At 40.1% G+C, this 22,055-nt stretch overlaps 2 protein-coding genes across 2 annotated transcripts in view; both read left to right on the top strand.

Annotated features, from left to right (window-relative positions):
• Ube4a (ubiquitination factor E4A) overlaps positions 1-8,817 on the top strand; it is a 34,226-nt gene extending 25,409 nt beyond the window's left edge. Inside the window, exons 17-20 of the mRNA XM_074066636.1 lie at positions 346-526; positions 1,065-1,212; positions 3,135-3,292; positions 5,874-8,817. Of these exons, the coding sequence (XP_073922737.1) occupies positions 346-526; positions 1,065-1,212; positions 3,135-3,292; positions 5,874-6,000 (614 nt within the window). The 3' untranslated portion in view covers positions 6,001-8,817. The remainder of the gene's footprint in view (positions 1-345; positions 527-1,064; positions 1,213-3,134; positions 3,293-5,873) is intronic.
• Positions 8,818-10,810: 1,993 nt separating this feature from the next.
• On the top strand, positions 10,811-17,191 carry Atp5mg (ATP synthase membrane subunit g). The gene is made up of 3 exons (XM_020169063.2): positions 10,811-10,970; positions 15,603-15,763; positions 16,993-17,191. The coding sequence occupies exons 1-3, from the start codon at positions 10,919-10,921 to the stop codon at positions 17,089-17,091; spliced, it is 312 nt and encodes a 103-aa protein (XP_020024652.1). The 5' UTR covers positions 10,811-10,918; the 3' UTR covers positions 17,092-17,191.
• The last annotated feature ends 4,864 nt before the right edge of the window (positions 17,192-22,055 follow it).

The raw sequence follows: 22,055 nt of genomic DNA, 5'->3' as shown, positions 1-22,055 counted from the left end.
CTACCATGTGACATTTTTAACTAAATGTTAAGATATTTATGGTATAGTTACTGAAAAAATTACAGAATATGTACAGTGTGATAGTTTTTCTTCTAAAAATGTATGCAAAATATGGACTGAAAAACTAAGACAGATACATAGCAAAATGTTAACAGTGTTTTATTTCTGGTTGGTAGTTTTTGTTGTTTTCTTCTTTGTTTTCTATTTTTGTTTGTGTATATTTTCTGCAATGAAAATATATTATGTAATTTAGAAAAGAGCGATCCCCAGAGGTCTCCAAGTAAACTAGGCATCAGTAAAGATTGCTAGTGAATGAGTTTTCAGAGACTTTGGCTTTTTTTCCAGAGATCAAATCACTCTTCGTGCACCCCTTCCTCGCTGAACGCATCATCTCCATGCTGAACTACTTCCTGCAGCACCTGGTTGGCCCCAAGATGGGTGCCTTAAAAGTCAAGGACTTCAGCGAATTTGACTTCAAACCCCAGCAGCTCGTATCAGATATCTGCACTATCTACTTAAATCTTGGGTATCTGAGATATCATTGGACAAGCCAGATGAGATGCTAATGTTGTGATAGTAGAATGGTCAGCTATTGTGTGGAAATAAAGAAATGGCATTTCTAGTTGGTTGATGAAGGAATCATCTGTAGTTTTAAATAAGGAGATTTTGGAGCTGGGTGTGGTAGCACAAGCCTGTAATCCCAGCACTTGAGAGGCTGAGGCAGGAAGATCACAAGTTTGAGACCAGCCTGGGATAAATAACAAGTTCCAGGCCAGTCTGGAATACATAGGGAGACCCTGTGTCAAAAAAAAGAGAGATTTTGTATAATCTGTAAGACGTTCAGAATTTCCAACATTCTGCCTTGATTTGTGCAAAGGCAAATTTTATTTGTACTCTTGTTTGAGAAAGTAGTATTCTTTTATGACCACAGGGTACCTGACAGATGCCCTTCCTAGATCAAAAGATTTTCATGACTTATAAATAGATTATTCTGTAGCCCATTTGTTCCCTCCCCACTGACCTATGTTCTGATGCCCAGTTTCTTTCTGATGCCAACTTTCCAGGGATGAGGAGAATTTCTGTGCCACTGTGCCCAAGGATGGACGTTCCTACTCCCCAACTCTCTTTGCACAGACAGTTCGAGTCCTGAAGAAGATAAATAAGCCTGGGAATATGATTGTGGCTTTCAGCAACTTGGCAGAGAGAATCAAGGTGAGGAAAAAGAGAGTGTTTTCTCAGATGTTCAGTAAAGAAAAATCGCACTGTCAACCAGGTGTAGTGATACATGCCTGTAATCCTAATTACTCATTAGGCAAGGGCAGGAAGATCACCAGTTTGAAGTCAGCCTGGGCAAAGTTAGTGAGACCCAAATCTCAAAAACAAAATACAAACAAAAGGGCTGGAGGAGTGGCATAAGTGGTAGGGTGCCTGCCTAGCAAATGCAAGGCCCTGGGTGCTGCCAAAAAAACAAAATAAAATTACTGTCAACTCAGCTGTGCTGCTTTTTGTCTTGTTTTAGGGAGAAAAGAGCATCGCCTTTGAGACACTAGAAACAGGTGCTTCTTCTTGCTCAGTAACTAGAGCACCTATCTCCTAATTATTACTTGTTTCAACGTGAGTGTGGAAACAGATGTTGAGCCAAACATGTTGGCACAGGCCTGTAATCCTACCTCAAGAGCCAGAGATTTGGAGGATCATGGTTTGAGGCTGGCCCAGGCAAAAAGTTAGCAAGACCCCATCTCAATCAACAAGACAGGCATGGTGGTTTATGTCTGTAATTCCAGTACTTGGGAAGCAGGAGGATCAGAAGTTTAAGGCTAGCCTGGGACACATTGCAAGTTCTAGGCCAATCTGAACTACATGGTGAAACTATTAAAAAAAAAAAAGATCATTAATTAAAACCTACTTTTTTTTTTTTTTTTTTTAAATGGACTTGCTATGTATTCCAGGCTGGCCTCGACCCCTCAATCCTCCTGGTTCATCCTCCCCAGTGCTGGGATTACAGGTTTGCATCACCATGCCCAGCTCAGTCACTGACTTTTATTGATTTTTCTCTGTCCTATACATTCATACTTAGTAGTTTGCTTCTAGTGACATACGCATGCATTTTAAAAACTAAAATTCTGTACTGTGTTCAGCTAATCCATTTGGTTGGAATATAAAAGAGTTCCATTAGAAATAATGAAAAAAAAATCATAGCACAAAAGTGTAATAGAAAGCCTTCATTACTGACGAGGCACAGTTTTTCATGTCTGTAATCCCAGCGACTCAGAAGGCAGAGATCAGATGAATTGTCGCTTAAGGCCAGCCCAGGCAAAAAGTTCATGAGCCCCATCTCAATCAGTAGCTGAGTGTTGTGACTCACATCGCCTATCCCAGCTCTGCAGAAAGTATAAATAGAATTTCTGTCCATGCTGGCCTGGGCATAAATGTGATGCAAAAAGCAAACAGGGCTTGGGGTGTGATTCAACCCCTGACACCACCAAAAAAAAAATTAAAAACAAACCTGGGCTGGTGGAGTGGCTCAAGTGGTTGAGTACCTCCCTAGCAAGCACAAGGCTCCAAGTTCAACCCTTGTTAAATTTTTTTTGTCTTTGTTTGGCCTAGAGCTGTAGGAATTAAATGTTGAAGCCACTTTTAAGTTTTCTGTACCTACTTATACCAAAAACCGGGAACTGCTTTTCATACACAGGCTGCATGAGTTTTGGTAATTATGCAAATAATAACTTTCCCTCCACATCTCCTTTTGTATACACATATTTTCATTAATTTTTTTATGGTGCTGGGGGTCAAACTCAGGGCTTGTGCATGCTAGGCAAGTTCTGTACCACTGAGCTATAAATCCCCAGCCCTTTTGGAATTACAGCATTTACAACAGAACTGCCAGAAAGCTGTTGTAGACTCCTTTCCAGCCAACACTTAAGTCATGACTGCTGCAGCTGAGCCACCTTAAAGTTCAGAGTTGGGTGTGATGCTAAATTTGCTCCTAATAAATCTGTCTTGGCTTGCTCTTGAAAAAACAAAGCTAAGATTTGTCACGGATTCTTGATGACCAAGATGAAGGGATAGTTTACTGTGCTCTGAATTCAGCTGCACTGTGGATTCACTGTAATAAGCAACTGTTGGGTCCTCAGTCTCTTGCAGACCTCCAACAACAGGAAGAAGAGACCTATGCAGATGCCTGTGATGAGTTCCTGGATCCCATCATGAGTACACTCATGTCTGACCCTGTGGTGCTGCCATCTTCCAGAGTCACTGTGGATAGATCCACCATTGCCAGGCACTTGCTCAGGTAACCTGTCCCAAAAAGCCTCAGGAGCACAGACATACCTTAGTTTGCTGTCATCTCTCCCAAATATTTACCATAGCACCTTGCACCCAGTAGATGCCTCATGGTGGTGATTTATTGATATGGCATTTTAATGTCAGTTGAGTAAGAATTTAAATATTTAAATGAGACACTGTTGAGAAATGCTGGCTCTAACCTTACCTCTTCTTTCCTTAATAAAATAATTTGGGTGAATTCAACTGTGATATATTGTAAGAACTTTTGTAAATGTCACATTATACCCCAGTACAACAATAAGTTCAAAAAAAGAGAATAATTTTAGCAATATATGTTATAAAGTAGTGTCAACATGAAGTGTAGATAAACGTAAAATTGTTTTAATTTTATTTAAGTTGTAGAAACATAAAAGACAAAGTTTTATTTTTTGTTTTAATTCAGATTTTACACTATACAAGTTAACTTGCTTTTGTTGCTGTCCTTGTACTTAGCTGTGATAACATGAAATTTCCCCAGCCTGCTAGCTATTTGCACAGTCTCCCCTAATTTCTCATAAAAGACAGAAAGGGGGCTAGGGCTGTGGCTCAAGGGGTAGCGCACCTGTCTGGCAAGTTCAAACCCTACTACCACCAAATAGGAAAAAATGGAATACGATAGGAAAGATGTAATAAGTGATAGCTTATTTGCTAATGAATCAGCCCCTTAGTTTTTTTTTTGTTTTTCTTTTTTATTCATGGTCTTGCTACACAGTACAGACTGGCCTCAAACTCCTAGGCTTAAGATAGCTTTCTTCCTTAGCCTCCCAAGTAGCTGAGACTACAGGTTCATGCCACTATGCCTGACTTGCCTCTTTTTTTTTTTTTTTGGTGGGACTAGGTTTTGAACTCAGGGCTTCCTGCTTTCAGAGCCACTCAGTCCAGTCAGTCCAGTTTTGCTCTGATTATTTTGGTGATGGAGGTCTCACAAACTTATTTGCCTGGGCTGGCCTCACACTGCAATCTTCCCATTCTCAGCTGAGACTACAGACATGAGCCACCAGCACTGGGTAACCCCATAACTTTTTTAAGTGTAACATTAGATAGATATGGAGACTGAGTGATTATGCCTATCTAATTAAATTGTGTAAGTTAATCCAAATTTAGGGAAATCTATAAATATTGAAAAAATTAATTTTCTACTTCATAGTATTTGGTATTAAGCTTTCATTATATACATGATACTATGCTAGGTGATATGTCTTTTCTAAAATGTCAGTGCAAATATGTATTTTATAGTGGTTAGAATACAGAGAAAAGACGGATCAATCCTTATAGTATATTACAAATCTTTTGTTATTTTGGTTTTTTTCCTGTGGTGCTGGGAGTCAAACTTGGCCTTGTACATACTAGGCAAGCACTCTACATTGAACTAACACTCCAGCCCTGAACTTGCTCACCTGCCAGGAAATCGTAATCTGCATTTACTTGTATAGCAATGAGCTAAGTAAATCAAATGTCAGTTGCAAGGCTTTAGTCCTTAACATCTTATGCTATTTCAAGAATCTGTCACTAAAGCTACAAATAGCCAGGTACAGTGTAATCCCTGCTATTCAGAAGACTGAGGGAGGAGGATCATTTGAGTCCAGGAGTTTGAGGCCAGCTTGGGCAGCATAGGGAGACCCCATTTTAGGCTGGGTATGGTGGCGCACATCCATTCACAGCTATTCAAAAGGCAAGATCAGGAGGATCACAGTTCAAGGCAAGCCCAGGCAAAAAGTTAGTGAGATCCCATCTCGACCAACATACCAGGTGTGATGGTGCATGTCCCCACCCCACAGGAGGCACAGATAGGAGGATTGAGGTCCTAAGCCGACCCAGGCAAAAAATGTGAGACCCCATGCAAAAAGTTGCTAAAGCAAAAAAACGGAAGGTATGGTTCAAGTGGTAAAGCTCATGAAGGCCCCAGATGGTAAAAGGACAAAGCCCTAAGTTCAATTCCCAGTACCGCCAAAAAAAGAAAAAGACCCCATTTCAAAAAAAAAATCTACAAATAATGCTTTATTGCTGACATGAGAAATCTATGGTTTAGAGAAATCTAAAGGCTAGTGACAGAAACACAGCATTTTTTAAACCACTCAAGTGAAATATCTGAACATCAGTATTGAGATAAAATTCGTTAAGAGGCAGAGAGACAATGTAGATGAAGAAACTCCTAAAGCTAGTTGGGCACTGATGACTTAAGGCCTGTAATTCTAGCTACTTGGGAGGCTAAGATCCAGAGGATCAAGGTTCAAGGACAGGCGGGGCAAATAGTTCAAGACACCCCATCTCCAAAATAACCAGTGCAAAATAGACTGGAAATGTGCTCAAGCAGAGAGTGTCTCTTTCCAAGCGCAAAAAAAAAAAAAAAAAAAAAAAAAAGCAAAATAAAATTTGTAAGTCATTCTTTTTATCATCTTACTCTTTCCACAAGTCAGCATTTGATTTAAAGTTATAATACATTCATGCTTCAGTCACAGTTCAAGTAAAACACTTAGATGTTCTATTTTTAGCTTAGGATGTTAGAACATACAGAAGTAACTCCATTTGCCTTTCTCTCTTTGTCTTAGTGACCAAACCGATCCTTTTAACCGTAGTCCCCTCACAATGGACCAGATCCGGCCAAACACTGAACTAAAAGAAAAAATCCAGCGGTGGCTTGCAGAGAGGAAACAACAAAAGGAACAACTTGAATAAATACTGTGAACTAAACAAACCAAACACCAACCCCAGAGTGTAGATTAAACAATTATTTGTGGTTTCTCTTTTTCTGATTCTGTTCCTTTCCTTTTCCTTTTTTTTTTTTCTTTTTTTTTTTTCTTTACTAAATTAGGGTACTGCTCTTGCTCAAATTATGATAATTAAGATTCCTAACAACTTGTCGATGTTCCCCCTGGCTTGCAGGAAATTATACTTCTCCAGGTGTAGAAATCATCACTAATTTTCAGTCTTTGTTCTCTCTTCCTATTCTTTCTTCTTCCTTTTCCTACCTTAAATTGTATTAAGTTCAAAAACTAGAACTTCCTGCCACTTGACTCTTTCCCTTCCAAGTACTGCTCAAACATTTTTGGTGAGACTACTTTTAAGTCTATGGTATCAACTATTTCAATGACAGCTGATATTGTTAGAAAATCCTGTGCTATCCTGTGTATTTACTAGTCTTTATGATTTGGACTTAAGTGCTGGTCCTTACTTTAGCTCTGTAATGTTGCAGAATAACTTTTCACATAAAAGCAAATACCTTGATGTTTGTGTAGGTTTTTGAATGGTAGATGAGATTTTTTTTTAAAGCGGAATCTTATACAGTTACTGTTGGTAGCTCTTGTGTTGCCTTGTAACTCAAAGATAGCATTGCAAACAAACACTCTTGTGGGATTGTCACCACAGTCTTTTTATAAGGATTAGTAATGGAGCAGACTTGTAGTTTTGACACTTCAGTAAAAAAAAATTCTGGGGTAAGAGAATAAATAGGAATGTATAGGGCCCTTTTTCTCTTAGGGAGATCTGTTACTTTAAGGACTAAGCCTGAATAGAAGAGTTAGGCAACAACTATTGTAACCATAAAAATGTCATTTAAGATACAAGTAACAGTATTTGTCATTGTGTATGTGTAAACACACATACATGCCATGGACTTCTTTATATTGATCTTATGTAAACTGGGTCCCACTTTATATTGCCTCTTCCATGGTAAGGTGTATACAGTATGTGACCATGCCTACTCATTCATTTTAGACAGGCAAAATTCTAAGACTATAAAATATATATAGTTAATGTTTGTTTGGGCTTGTGATCTGGCTTCTAACAAAGGCCTTAGTTCATCAATTACAGTAGAAACTTGAGCAAAACCTTGTCCACAAGCCATTCTAACTGTCCACTTCACCTTGAGTAGTTAGTAAGTGGATGGACCTGCTTTTCCAAGGTGAGCCTGAGTTCCCTTGATTGTGCAGTTTAACATGCTAAGTTAGGCTCTATCAAAGCCCTTAGATATAAGGGACAAGAAAAGTGATAGGATAGGATATAGAGACAAATCATTGCTTCCTTTAAAGGACATTTACTAACTATGGTCTCTTTCAAATAAGATGATAGTTTTATAATATACCAACACAAGTTGCTATAAGCAGTTCTTGATGTAATTTCAATGGTGTCAGCTGGAAAGCCTCAAATCAGAGAGTGACCCCCACCCTGGATGTTAAATTGAAGTTGCCTATTACTGTACTTACCAATGAAAAAGGAAGTTTAAGACACTTTTGCAAATGCCAGATGTAAGATTAATTCAGTGTGCTCCTTGGCCTTTAAGGTATAGGTTAACAGTTTTTATTTTCTTAAAATGAGCTTAATTTCATATTTATTATTCTCCTTCCCTTCTGAAACTGAACTGTATATAAAATAAGCTTCTACCTACTTGCATTTATCTTCCAAACCCAATCTAGTAGAATATTTTCATTTTATAAGGAATGGGGAAGACCAGAGTTTTGCAGGAGGAAAATGGACACCAAACCTCAGAAGGCAGCTGTTCCCAGCAGCTTTCTAGCTAACAACCGCTATGCTCTCTCTAGTGTCTGTATCATAGTCTGTACTTAGCCCTCAGATCGTAAACCTTTTCTGATGACCTTCCTTCTTTCCTTCCTTCCTCCCGTTTCTCTCTCCCTCCTTCCTTTCTTCCTTTGTTCTCTTTTCCTGAGATTTAATGAATGACTATGGCACCATTAATGCTGCTGAGTATCTTTAAACTCATCATAAAAGTAAGTGCATAGCTCAAGGCCACTATTGGTAAGGAAACCAAGTGTCCTCTGTGCCTTCTTTCTTTCTGTGAAGTAGGACATCTAAAAACTGATACTTTAAAAAGTTATCTTGGTATAACATGGTACGTACATGCATTTGGAAGTGTGAAAGAAGTGTTCTGTGTGGAACTCAGTAGCAGCTTTAAGTCTATTAGAGTAGACTTTATGACATATCTAGGTTTACATGTTGGCTTTGCTGGAGTATGATAGGAAAGTGAAGACTCTTTAGTCAGCTCTGGTATTGCTCGTAACTCACCAAGAGGCTAATACTAAACTGGGAAAATTAAGTAGGTTTTTATCAAGCCATCAGAGTTGTTTTTTTAAGTATAGTTTTTAATGGATATGTAAAAACTGAAGGAAATGTTAGAGATAATTGTAATGGTACAGGGGAAGGCACCAGTTGCTGCTTGGTATCACACTCTGCAAAGGCTTCATTATTTGATGCTGGTTGCTAAGCAGCCATTGTACAGAGCACAAGCCTGCTGGGTGCCTTTACAAGCCAGAGGTTGATCACTGTTGTCATGCAAGGAGGTAATACACATGCTCTAACTACTAAATAGGAAAAGAACCTAGACAAAAATGAAGAACAAAACAACAAAAAGGTTAACTGTAATAAAACTTGATCAACATAACTGTATTTTGAAACATTCCAGGATGGTTACTTCTTGTCAAACTTGCCTGGGGGTGTTTGCTCAAATATGTATTTAATAAATGAACACCTGACTTACAATCTTTGTTATCACTTTATTACAGTACTAAAAGCTAGTGACAGTTCCAGAAATCTCTCTGAAACCTGGAAGAGCCTGACTGCCACTTTATTTTATTTTTTTATTTATTTGACAGTATTGGGGCTTGAACTTAAGGCCTCGTGCTTTCAAGGCAGGTGCTCTACCACTTGAACCACTCCACCAGCCCATGCCACTTTTTTTTAGATAGGTAATACCAGATGTGTATGACCTGGCTAGCCTAATCTGCCTGGCCAGACCTCTGGGGAGACCCTGGGCCTCAGAAAATGAGTTTCAAGGAATGTTTTTTTCCTGATTAGCTCACTTTTGGCTTCACTTTTCCCAAACCCAGATCTTTTATTTTAATAATTTGCTATCGTGTACCCCTTTTTGCCTCTGTTTCAGTATCTCTGCCATGCAGGACCTCAACCTGGATTAATCCAGCCATTTGCTTCTGCTCCAATATCCAAGCTACAGGCTGTTGGATAAAAACAACACAATGTTTATAGCAATACAAACATAATCTCTAATATATCCAACTACCCTTCTATGTATCCTTAATTTAGCTATTCCAAGTTTTAGCCTCTTTTTTCAAATTCTCACCCCCCACTTACCCTTGACATTCACCCTGTATTTCACTGGAAAGATCAAAGATTTCAGAGTCTCCACTTTCAAGTCTCAACTTGTATCCCATCACCCCATCTGTGGAAGAGGTCCCAGCATTCTCAGACTAATTCCTCCACCACTTTTCCTGCCTCAGGGCTCTTGTCAATTCCCCTTTTCTACAATTTCTTGAGTTCCACATTCCCTTTTGGTTTTCTGACTTGTATTCCTTCAGACCCATTCAATCTGATTTTCTATCATAAGTTTATGAAAGTCTTCTAGTTAATGTCAAAGATTTCAATACTGCTAGTTAACTTTCCTATTTCTTTTATGGTCTCTCCATGTAGCCCCAGCTGGCTTTGGATTCATGATCCTCCTTAACCTCCTGAGTGCTGGAATTACAGATGTGCCACAACCAGGACTATCTCCCATCCTTAATTTGACCTCTGCAGTATCTGCAGTGAATCACTCCATCATTACAAAGCTCTTGGCTCCTTGATAACACTTCCAAATTTTCTTTCTACCCCTCCATTCATTCCATCAAGTTTACTCCTGCTCACACTTCTCCAGGATGCATTGCTTTTAGTTCTCATCAAATGTCACTTCCTTTTCTTCGTCATACTAAACTATAAAGTTTCAACCTTCTGTATAGATGTAGCTGTTCTTCCACATCAACTCAGTGATGGCTAAGCCTTCCCAGATCAGCGCCATGCCTAGTCTGATACTGAGGTTCCCCTCCCTGCTTTTACAGATCCCAACTCAGCCCACTCCATGTGACCACTCATGAATCCTAGTCTCAGTAGAGACAATGCATAACATATTTTTGTTGAATCCCAAAATAACTGCCATTAGTAGAGGCCGTCTGTGATTTTTTTTTCCTCACATCTGCATAGCTTCTTGTGAGAATTAGGGGAATTGGATTCCAGTCGTGACACTAGATGAGAGGAAGAATGGAATTACAAAAGGGCAACTAAAGAATGACGCTGAATAAGACGGTGACTCGTGTGGTGCCTAGTTGGCCCCGAAGACCCCTGCTTGGCCTTGGACCCTTCCTGCTCCTGAAACGCAGGTGCTGGACCAGGAGCTTCTAAGTAATGTGCTCCAACGCCGACTGCCCACGTTCTCTTAAAGCTGCAAAATCGCCTTCCGCGGGAAAGTAGAGGTCGGCGCTACGAAAAACACTGGCGCATGCGCATTTCTCAGCTCGCCGGCCTTCCGGGCCTCCACATGTAGCTGCCCCAAAAAATGCCTGCTTCCATGCGGGGTTCCACTGTTCTCTGCATGCGCTCTCTTTTCCTCTTCTCATATCTAATTGGTCCTCTACGACTGAGAAAAAAATTAACTGACCAACTAGATTCCACTAAGATCGTAAAACATCTATCTTGGACCGGCACAGAGAGGGGCGGCCTGACTCTGTAAACCCGACGGGGTCCTGAACGGGGTCCTTCCAGGGGGTGACTTTCAGCCGGCCGTTCGGAGCGACGGACCTTCCACCTCCGAACCATGGCCCAGTTTGTCCGTAACCTCGCGGAGAAGGCCCCGGCGCTGGTGAACGGTGAGCGCGGTGTGAGCCTGCCGAGGCGGGCACCCGGCGACGGGCAGGTTTACGAGTGAGCTGTGGCGAGCCTAGGGGCTTGCGGGATCCGGGGCGGGATGGCCCTAAGGTGGAGGAGCAGGAGGCAGCCTTGCCACTGACTCTAGCCTTGGCTCGCCTGGCTCGCACTTTCATTCTCTTTTAGAGTCTGAGTTGTAACTGTGGCGGTGATGAGACTTAGTGTGAGAAGGAAGCCTGGAGTTGTCTGGCAGCTGCAGCCATTGCTGCTCCTGGATCTCTGGGAACAAGAATGTGGAGGGAGGGGGTGGTTGCTAGGAGAGCTAGGAAAGGAAGAGCAGAAACGTGGAAAAGTTAGTAAATTCGGCCTCATCGGGTTGTTCTGGCCGTCGATAGAGTGTTTGAAAGTCAACAGAAATGTTCAAAGATGAGTGAACTTTAAACGTGGGCTTTGTTTTCTGTGTTGGCCAGATTCTCAGATACTTTGCTTTAAAGGAAGGAAATTTTAGATGGCATTAGACCTTGGGGATGAGTATCATGCCCCGCTGAGCTTAGGAAGGGATCTTTATAGTTTAGCACTCAAGTTTGAAGAACCTCCCCATAGGCCGCTGTGTTTCAGAACGGGCCTGGTAATAGTCTTCTGAAGTGAGATAAGTTAAATTGACGAGAACCATTAGATGTTCTGTATGGTGGTAAGTGCTTGAAGGTCAGATCTCTAATTAGTTTTCATTCAGATTTGGTTATGAAATGTGAATAAGAAGCAAAAATGCAAAAACATGTAACTCATTTGAGCCTCTTTTGCTGTCTTTGTTACTTTCTTTCTCATTATTTCCTCCCTTCCCTCCATCACCAGCCAAACAGTGACTTACTGAAGGTCTTACAGTGCCAGATACTGTAAACACTTGATTCCCTCTTTCTACAGACTCGCACAGTCTACTGCTGAGATAACGTCTTCCCAAAGAATTTCCTTTTTTTTTTCTTTTTCCATACTGGGGTTTGAACTCAGGGCTTCTTGTTTCCTAGGCAGGCGTTCTACCACTTGAGACACCCTGCCAGTCCCCAAAGAATTTCTTGTTTACAACTTGTAAAATCATCAAGCTGTCTGTTATAAAGTGCTGCAATTTTTCAAAAAGAAAAAAAGAAGGCTTCAATATTTAGGCTTTGTAGTGATTTGAGGCACAAACTGGATTTTTTTTTTTTTCCTTAGCATGGTTTTCACGTTGTTTAGGCGGTCTGTGATGGGGAATTGAAAACTGGTTTTAATGATGACATCTAAAAAGAAAAGTAATACCACAGTAAATTTTTATCATGAAATACGTAAACCCTTTCCACTGTTTTTGTAATTGAAAGATAATTTGTTTTACTTCCAAAAAGTACTCAGAAAGGAGGGCTGTGATGGGAGCAGAATGTTAAAATGGAAATACATTGGCCAGTATATTAAATGTGAATGTTAAAATGTTTATAAGGATTATTATCTGTTAACTCCCTAGGAGACAAAGAATTTTATCAGACTTCCACAGAAAGATCTGATTTTTTTTTCTCCCCTTTACCAAATTGTAGGTTTTATTTGGATTTCACCAGTTTTCCCATTAATCTTGTTCAATCCCAAAATCCAACCCAGAGTATCCCATTACATTTACTTAGTATGTCTCCCCGTGTCTCAGATCTTTCCTTATCTTTCATGATCTTGACTGTCTTAAAGTGTCTCTGCTAGGTATCCTAAAGAATGTTCCTCGGTCTGAACTTATCTGATGTTTCTCTCATGATTAGTCTGCAACTATGGATTTTTAGAATGAAGTTTCACCACAGAGATGTATGTCCTAATCACATATTAGGAGGTACATGATATCTATATGACATCACTGGTGATAAAAACTTTCATTTAGGCGAGGTACTAACCTCCTCAACTGTACAGTTATTCTCCCTTTCCATATTACACACACACACACACACACACAAATAGTACTGGGGATTGAACTCAGTACCTCCAGCATGCTAGGCAAGCTCTCTACCACTTGAATCTCACCTCAGTCCTCCATACCTATTCTTTTTTTGGGGGTGGGGGGTGGGAGACGGTACTAGGGTTTGAACTCAGGGCGTCACACTTGTTAGGCAGGCACTCTACCACTTGAGCCACTCCACCAGCCTTACCTATTCTTTAGAATCAAGTAACTATGTAAAGCAAGGAGGGCTTGCCACCAGGGTGGTAGGTATGTCTGTTTATTGTATCTATTAAGTGAAATTTCTATTTTTTCAATCATTTATTGTATTGACTCATTAACATTTATTTCGTATATCTCATATCCAGTATTGTTATTTATTGCTTATGTTGTTTCAGCCTTGGTCATCCTGAGCTCTTTTAGGTTGGTACCTCTGTCCCTTTGACATACTTTCTTATTTCCTGGTACTACAAGATGTTCCATATTTAGTCATCATGTATGCTCTCTGCCAAGCCTTCAAACTGGCTGTTTCTCCAAGGAACCCAAGTTCCTTTCATTAAGCAATGTCATTTACAAATTAAGGTGTAGGTAGTGGTTTGTTCCTTGCTACTATAGTGTTAATGCTTCAAGGTCCTCTCAGTGGACAGCTATTCAGATACTTATCCATATGGAGAGGGTTGTGGCACACACGTATGCATGTACTCATCCATGATTTTTCTGTTCTGTTAAGCTAAACATGAGTTCATATGAATGTGTCCAACTCTAATCCAGTAGCACCCAATTTAATCTTTTTTCCTTTTTTTGAAGCTGGGGCTTAAGCCCAGGGCCTTGCACATGCCAAGCACATGCTCTACCACCCCATCCCCAAATAACCCCCTGACCTTGTGGGGGAGGGGTTTTTTTTTGATTTTGGGTTTTTTTGTTGTTTTTGGTTTTTTAATATGAGATGGGGACTCACTATGTTGCCCATGTAGGCCTTGAACTCCTGGGTTTAAGTCATTATCCTGCCTCAGCCTTCCAAATAGCTGGGACTACAGGAATGCACCTACCCTACTCCCACTACTCCTGTTTCTTATCTTGCTTATCTCTATTTCTCTCTTCTTTGTGGGAAACCTGACTCCCATCATTCATTTACTTGTGTTTTGTTCATCCCTGTGTTCATGTGAAGCAGTTTCAAACTTATGTTTGAAACTGCAGTGTTTTTTCTTAAGGATGAAATATATGTGTTGAAGATAATTTTAAAAGACAATTGGATGACTGCTCCATAAGACATGGTACTTTTTGATTGCCCTTTCTTACAGGCATTGTCAGTTCCATTGAGAACAGAGAGGGAGAGAGGAGAGAGAGCCGCGTGTCAGAGCTTTGTGTCTACTGAAAGTTTTACCCCAATGCTTCAAACACGAGGAGTGAGAGAGTAATTCTAAGAATAGTGAAGCTAGGCAAATAGTTCATGAGACCCCATCTCCAAAATAACCAGAGCAAAAGGGACTGAAAGTGCGGCTCAAGTGGTAGAGCACCTGTTTTGCAAGTGCAACACTCTGAGTTCAAACCCCAGTTACACACACACAAAAGAGAATAACCCACATTCAGGCAGTTAATAGAATAATAGGAAAAGGAAAAGCACCAAGAGTCTTGAACAAAATTCTTTTTTTTTTTTTTTTTTTGTGAAATTGGGAATTGAACCCAGGGTCTTGTGCATGCATTCTTTCTCTTGAGCCACATCCTCAGGACTTTTGTTTTGTATTTCTGAGCTAGGATCTCCCTCTAACTCCACCCCACCCCACCCCCACCCCCAGGTGCAAACTCACTCCATCCTCCTGCCTCCCTCCCAAATAGTTGGGATTACAGCATGTACCACCATACCTAACTAGGTAAGTGCTCTACATTAAGCTATACCTCCAGGCCCCATGCTATTTTTTTTATGTTTCTGATCATTTTTTTTAATAGTAGATTTCTTTTGCTGGTCACTAGTATGATCTCACAGCTACCCAGGTTATTTAAGATTTCATTTCTTGAAATAGTAAATACCTTAAAGGAATTTCAGTTTAGTAATAGGTTCTACTTTTCCCTGCTCTTAACAATTCACTTTTATTTATTTGTGGTGTTTTTGAAAGGGGAGCAGCTGTGCTTTTGTAAGAGAAAGATTTAATCCAGCGCGTATTGATGTGGATACCAAAAATGGATACTAATTGGTATAGTTCCATCTGGATTTGTGGTCAATGTCATGATTAGGTTTAATCTTATTCTTAACAGGATCATTCTATATAGTTCCCTTCGCCTTCTGGACCTCTTCTCTCTGAATTTCTTGATGTTTCTGCAAAGAAAATATGAATAAACTGCTGCTATCTTGTTTTTGAATCCAGATACTAATAACAGTTACAGTTAATTAGATTTGCCATTCAAAAGTGAAGTAACAGTACTAGCTGGCCACTAGTGAAGTCCTGGCATAATTGAATGTGCTTATAGCTTCCTGCCTGATTGAACTTCCCTGTGACACAGGTGTTGTGCATCTTTAAAAGCCTCTTGTTACTAGGGAGCAGCTTTGACTTTTCACACCGGGTGCACATTTGGTACAAGCAGTGAATGAATGTGATGCATGAATAAATATTTGTGTCCAGCCCACACATCTGCTTCTCTCAGTCTCTAGCGAGTTCATCCTGTTTTTTTTTTTATTTTGTTTTGTTTTGTTTTCCAGCTGCTGTGACTTACTCGAAGCCTCGATTGGCCACATTTTGGCACTACGCCAGGGTTGAGCTGGTTCCTCCAACCCCTGCTGAGATCCCTACAGCTATTCAGAGCCTGAAAAAAATAATCCATAGTGCTCAAACTGGTAGCTTCAAACAGCTCACAGTGAAGGTAACTATGGGCTAAATGAAATCGTATGTGCGAAACGGAAAATGTCTTCCCTTGGGATTTTTTCTGATTTAGTTTAGTTTATGTAAGTATTTTGCTGCCAAAAAAGAGATTTACTTTTTTCTCATTTTGTCATCTAGGTGAAAATAATTCAGCTATTTTATGTTTTAGGGGTTTTTTTTGTTTGTTTTCTTACAGTGCTGGGAATTGAACCTAGTACCTTGCATGTGTTAGGCAAGCATTCTACCACTGAGCCCTGTGTCTTTTATTTTGTACTAGTCTTAGGCTATAGCAAAAATGTGAGCTTTTTTTTTTCCCCAGTTTTGGTCTTGGAATTATCCCCAACTCATACAAAAGGCTTCTTGAACTACATTAGTCAGACATCTAACACTTATGGAGAATAAAATTACCAAAATCTGGGTTATCAGCTCACCTGAAGATTAGAGTTTTATGTTTACTTGATCCAAGCACAGGGTACAAAAAGTCTACATAACTAATAATTGCTGACTTTAGAACCTACATCATGGAGGTTCTACATCATCATTATTTTTTTTTTCAGAAAACTTCCAGTTTGCCTCTGGTCTAATTTGAAGAAGAATTCATTTCCAGAAATTGTCAAAAGACCCAGTTTTATTATGGAAAGATATATGAGCTTACATGAAACAGGTCTTTCTGGAACTACATGAGCATTTTTCCCCCTTTGGGACAATAAAATGTTGACTTGTGAAACTGAGTACCTAAATAGTTGGAAAAAGTTAAGCCAAATAATAAATGAAAAAAAACAAATGTTAAGGGGAAGACAGAGGCCTCCATCTTTCAGCAGATTTCCTTAGGCCAGACAGCAGTGTCTATTCAGTCAGACCCTTGGCTTTCCTATAGCCATCCTTTCCTATGAATGCCCTGCCTAAATCTGTCAGCTGTTTCCAGGATGTGGGTTGTTGAAGGGCCCATAAAGTATCTCATAAACTAATAATGAAAGGGTTAAGTCAGTTCAAGTCTTTAAAGAGTCCTTTGAAAGAATTTATAAGCTCGAGACTACTTACTTTACAAAATTGAAAGTTTGAGTGTTCTCTGAAGTTGAACAAAGTTAACACCAAATTCTTAGCTTTTACTAAAACTGCCTATTCAAACATAGCAACCTTATATTCTCTGTCACTTAATCTTGGAAAAGAATAGTTTTAAATATGTAAAGGGAAAAAAGATACCTTAAAATTTGTCCTTCTTTTTTTCAGGAAGCTATGCTGAATGGTTTGGTGGCCACTGAAGTGTGGATGTGGTTTTATATCGGCGAGATCATTGGCAAGCGTGGCATCGTTGGCTATAATGTTTGAAGACCAATCTTTAATGTCTGGCCATATTTGATTTATTATTTGAGTATTCTTGGACCACATGTGATCAGACTGCTATCTGAATAAACTGTGTCAAATATCAGTGTTTTCTCTGAAATACTACATGGAAAGTCACAGTTTTTCTTGAGAATTAAGTTGGGTTGTCTTTAGCTTTGCTACATTAATATAATTCTAAATGCATGTCTATTTAACCTGAAATTGGAAAAGATAGATGTAAATATACAAGCCTAGCACACGAATACATGAGGAGAACTGTTCAACTGGAATATATATTTAAAATATATATATTTCAACTTTACTTCCAGAAAAATTGGAAGAGACCTTGAGAGAACTAGAACTTGATACAGTAGAAGAAATAGTAATACCATGTGTCATGGTAATATAGTTAAATGGCACCCATAGTCCCAGCAACTCAGAAAACTGAGGCAAGAAGATCACTGGCCAGCCTGGGCAACATAATAAGACCCTGTCTCAAGAAAAAAAATTATGTCAGCATAAGAGATGATTTCTCTTTGCTATAATCACGGAACGACCCTTTTGACAACAGCCTATCTAGAAATCTTGGTGTATTTCTTGTCCACTTAAATGTGTCCCTACCCAAGAGAATATAGAAGGGTGGTTTGCTAAGTATGTATATTTGTTACATCTTAATAGAGGACAGAGTGAATGAAAGCCATGATGTACTTTTTAAATCTAATTTTGGTATGTGTTATTAATCTGTCTTGGTTTTATGATTTTTTTAGTACATATCTTTACAAAAACAAAACATCTGCTGGGGATGGGGCTCAAGCGGTAGAGGTCTGCCCCACAAGCATGAAGCCCTGAGTGCAAATCACAGTACTGCCAAAAACAAAAAGATCCCACAGAGAGTTAAGCAGTTAGGACATAGTGTCATCCATGGGTCTAGGTAGTATGCCCTAAAATAAATAGAAGTGATTATCACCCGTTTGTCTGGAGCCAGTGTATTTAATGTATAGGAGATACTGCTCATTTGTTGCCTTTTCCTAAAGACCTTTAAAAGCCCTTGATTGGCTCATTGGTATGTTTCTTATCCTTTCTTACTTCCTACGGCCACAGGAAAACATGCAGTGCCAGCTAAGGATAACCAAAAGGTAGCTGCACATTACTGTAAAAACATGGCTTACAGTGTTGTATTAATCCTTTAATAATGTTGAGCTTTTGGACCACTGCTCCTTTATAGCTTTTCCTCAGAAACACTCAGGAGTCTCCATAGAGACTGCTACTCTTCTGCAATATGAGGTAATGGCCAACTTGCTGCTTCTGCAGTAAACACAGGTGATCGAAACTGAAACCACCTCTTTCCAAAAATATTCAGTATCTTAAAATATGCATAGCAAAAGACAGACGACGATGTGTGTGAATTTCTCTGTTTCATACAGTGCATGAGTATTAAAATTAACCAGCAAAAAGCCAAAGATATGAATGAAATCAGTGCTAGTTACAACCTGCAGAGGCCTGGTTGATTCATGATACGTAATTTACCTTTTTTGAACCACACAGTCACATCAGAAAGTCCTCAAAGCAAACATTTACTACTCATTTCATTGCTGCTTCCTCCTACAACACACCTCTGATCTCCCCTGTGACCAATAGAGCATGTGTGGGATTTTCTGAGGAGGTCAAAATAGCAGTGAGCTCCTTGTAGTGCCCACTTGACTTCACCAGGCTTCTCTTTTTGCCCCCATCAGATCCACATGCCTCGCCTCCTAGCAGAGAACCATCTTTCATGTGATTTTGTGGGTGTCAAGTATTTGCCATTAGCAAATTCACTATAACTCATGTTTATTGTGCACCTAAATTCCAAGCACTTCCCAAATAGTAGAAACATGAACAAGACTTCTCTGTTCCCAGAGCTTAGTCTGGTGCTCTACTGAAGGAAGTGGAAGGTATGCTTGGGAGAGGCTAACAACTAGAGAAGAAGCCTCAAGGGTGGTTGTTAGGAGATAGTATCTAAAGTAAACCTGAGAATGAGTCAAGAAGGATGGAGCAAGGCATACAGGGCAGGTGGAACAGCCTCTGCAAAAGCTGTTAAGTCAGAGAACAAGTGGAGCTGAAGTACTGGGTAGAGTAGTAAGATCTACAAAGGAGCAGATCAGAAGTGCTTTTTATGCCATATTAAGAATTGGATTTTGCGGGGGAAGGGGGTGTAGAGAATGATGGAGGTAAATTGAACTATGATATTTTTGATCTATTATAAGAACTTTTGTAAATACCACAGTGTACCCCCCAGCACAATAAAAAAAAAGGATTTTTTTAAAATGATATGAACAGACAGGCATGGTGTTACACATCTTTAATCCCAACACTCAGGAAGTTAAGGCAGAAGGATTGAGAGTTCAAGGCCAGCCTGAACTACTTACTAAACCCTGCCTCAAAAAAAATAAAGAAATTCCACTATTGGGCTGGTGAGATAGCTCTCAAGGATAGAGCACTTGCCCTGGTTTTGATCTCTAGCACTATTGGGCTGGTGATATAGCTCTCAAGGATAGAGCACTTGCCCTGGTTTTGATCTCTAGCACTATTGGGCTGGTGATATAGCTCTCAAGGATAGAGCACTTGCCCTGGTTTTGATCTCTAGCACTACAAAGAAAAGAAGGAAGGAGGGAAAAGAAAAAGACTAATGGAAACCAACCAGCCTCAACCACCATCCTCCTGAGTGCCACCTGAGTAGCTGGGAGTACAGGTGTGAGCCACCGTACCTAGCTGCTCTCTACATTCCCAAAGCACTTGCACTTCCTATCTCATGTAGTCCTTAAATTTCCTCTAAGGTACATGGCATGAATGATATACCTGTTTAACAAGTCAGGAGCATGGCTAGAACCCCATGAGTTAAAACTGTAATAATGAGCCCCTGATTCAGTGTGGGTCCCAACTTGACTCATGACCACAGTTCCTTCTGTATCAGTTTGCTTATATTTTCTATTCTCTATATTCTTTGCTTATGTTTAAGACTTTAAGACTTACTGTCCCTTTAGATGCAGCTTCCCTAATACTTTTTTTTTCAAGTGCAGGGATTTGAACTCAGGGCTACACCTTGAGCCACTCCACCAGCCCTGGGATCTTGCAATCTACCCAGGCTGACTTTGAACTGGACTCTGCCTCCTTAGTAGCTAGGATTACAGGTGTGAGCCACCAGCGCTGGCTTCCCTAATCTTATGTCAGATAATACATAAGAATTCTTACTATTTCCTAATAAGTGTGGTTTTATTTCTACCAGGACATGAATTGGTACAGTTGTGATCACTCTTGTGATGAACACAGTAACATCACAGATGTAGTTCTACCAGATATACCTTAGCAGGGAACTTACACTAGACCTGCTTGCCAAACGAAAGACTCTCATACTAATAAAACATGGGATGTGCCTGGCCCTTGACAATCTATCTGCCTTTGGCCTGGCCTTAGCCTCACTTTGCTACCAAACATTGTTTCCACCACAATTTCTAATCAGTTCCCACACAAACCCAGCTAGAGAGCTCACATTACATTGTTGATTGTATGCCCAGTGCCTCTGATTGCTTGAGTTTTTTACCAGTCACCAGGTCAGTCATTCCCCTTTACTTTTTGACAGTTTTGTCTGCTGGCTTGCTTACTGTCCCTCAACAACACTACTTCTACCTTAATTCTTGGTGATTTCAAATCATACACATTGGTCAGTAGTTTCCAAAGTATGATCCCTGGACCACAGCAGCATCAGCATCACTAGAGATCTTAGCAATGAAAATTTCCAGAAACTGCAAGTGGAATCTTGCAATCCATGTTTTAATTGGCTCTCCAGGTAATTCTGACGAATGCTTAAGTTTGAGAACCATTGACATACATGATCCAAAACAGCCTGACTCCTCATTTCCCCTAAAAACAATGATATCTTTGCCTCCCCCCTTTTTAAGTAGTGCTGAATGGCTGAACCCAGAGCCTCATGCATGCTAAGCAAACGCTCTACCACTGAGCTATACTCTCATCCCATCTTCCCCTTCTTGGGAACTGATTCCCATGTCATTACCAAAACACCATCCCTTTCTCTAACCACCTATTTCCAGCCCATTTCCTCAAAGACCCCAAATATGTTAATTCTGATTCACCATGACCATCAGCAAATGGATCATTCCAATCTCCCTCAACCCCTTTCATCTTTTTCATCCTTCCCAACTTACTTATAGTCCATAGCCAATCATGATCATTCCCTTGAATGTACCTTCAACTTCCTTGCCTCTCATTCTCCATGGCACTCATTTGCAAAGTCACATGACTAAATCCAACTTCTGACTGCTCTGTGCTTGCATCCATGAAGCTGAAGCAAACAAAGTGACTCTAGTTTCATTTCATATTTATAATCAGAACCTCAAGACAGCATTTCATAATACCTGCCAATCATTCATACTGTATTTCTTTGGACCATGATTATTTCCATCAACAGATGATCTTACTTCCTACTTAACTAAGAAAATGTAAGCAAGTGGAGAACTTCCACTTCCGAAACCTCATCTACACACCTACCAGTATTTGCACCCATATAAATATAGATGCAGGAGTGACTCAGCTGGCATCAGCTCTGGAGCAGTGTCAGCCTGCAGGCCTTTAGGCAGTGAGTCCCCCAGGCCTGCATCTCCCTCTGTGGCAAATTGCCACTAAACCCTGCTGTTTATCAGCCTAGTACCAAGCACAGTAAGCGGTATGCTTTGCCTGTACTAAATGGTTCAGATCTCAGGCTCTAAGCACATAGAAGTCACTCAGTGAAAATGTAATGAATAAAATTAATCCATTAATGAATACATTAACTTTTATAACTCCTGTTCCCGCTGCCTTCATTCCTGGCCTCATACCTGGCATCTGTGTTTCACCTTGAAAACCAATTAGTCACCGCTTTTGAGAAGTCTTTTCTGATTTTTCCAAACTGCTTCCCTCTGTCCTTCTATGGATGCTTC

This window comes from Castor canadensis, chromosome 2 (assembly GCF_047511655.1).
Source record: "Castor canadensis chromosome 2, mCasCan1.hap1v2, whole genome shotgun sequence".
NCBI lineage: Eukaryota > Metazoa > Chordata > Mammalia > Rodentia > Castoridae > Castor > Castor canadensis.
Note: the sequence above shows the minus strand (reverse complement) of the source record. Positions and strands in the feature narration are given on the sequence as shown.

Bases quoted from the DNA above. Each gene is read 5' to 3' on its own strand.
- Atp5mg (XM_020169063.2), top strand. From the start codon at position 10,919: ATGGCCCAGTTTGTCCGTAACCTCGCGGAGAAGGCCCCGGCGCTGGTG. The intron at 10,971-15,602 runs GTGAGCGCGGTG...TTTGTTTTCCAG, and splicing joins GGCCCCGGCGCTGGTGAACG to CTGCTGTGACTTACTCGAAG. The intron at 15,764-16,992 runs GTAACTATGGGC...TCTTTTTTTCAG, and splicing joins TCAAACAGCTCACAGTGAAG to GAAGCTATGCTGAATGGTTT.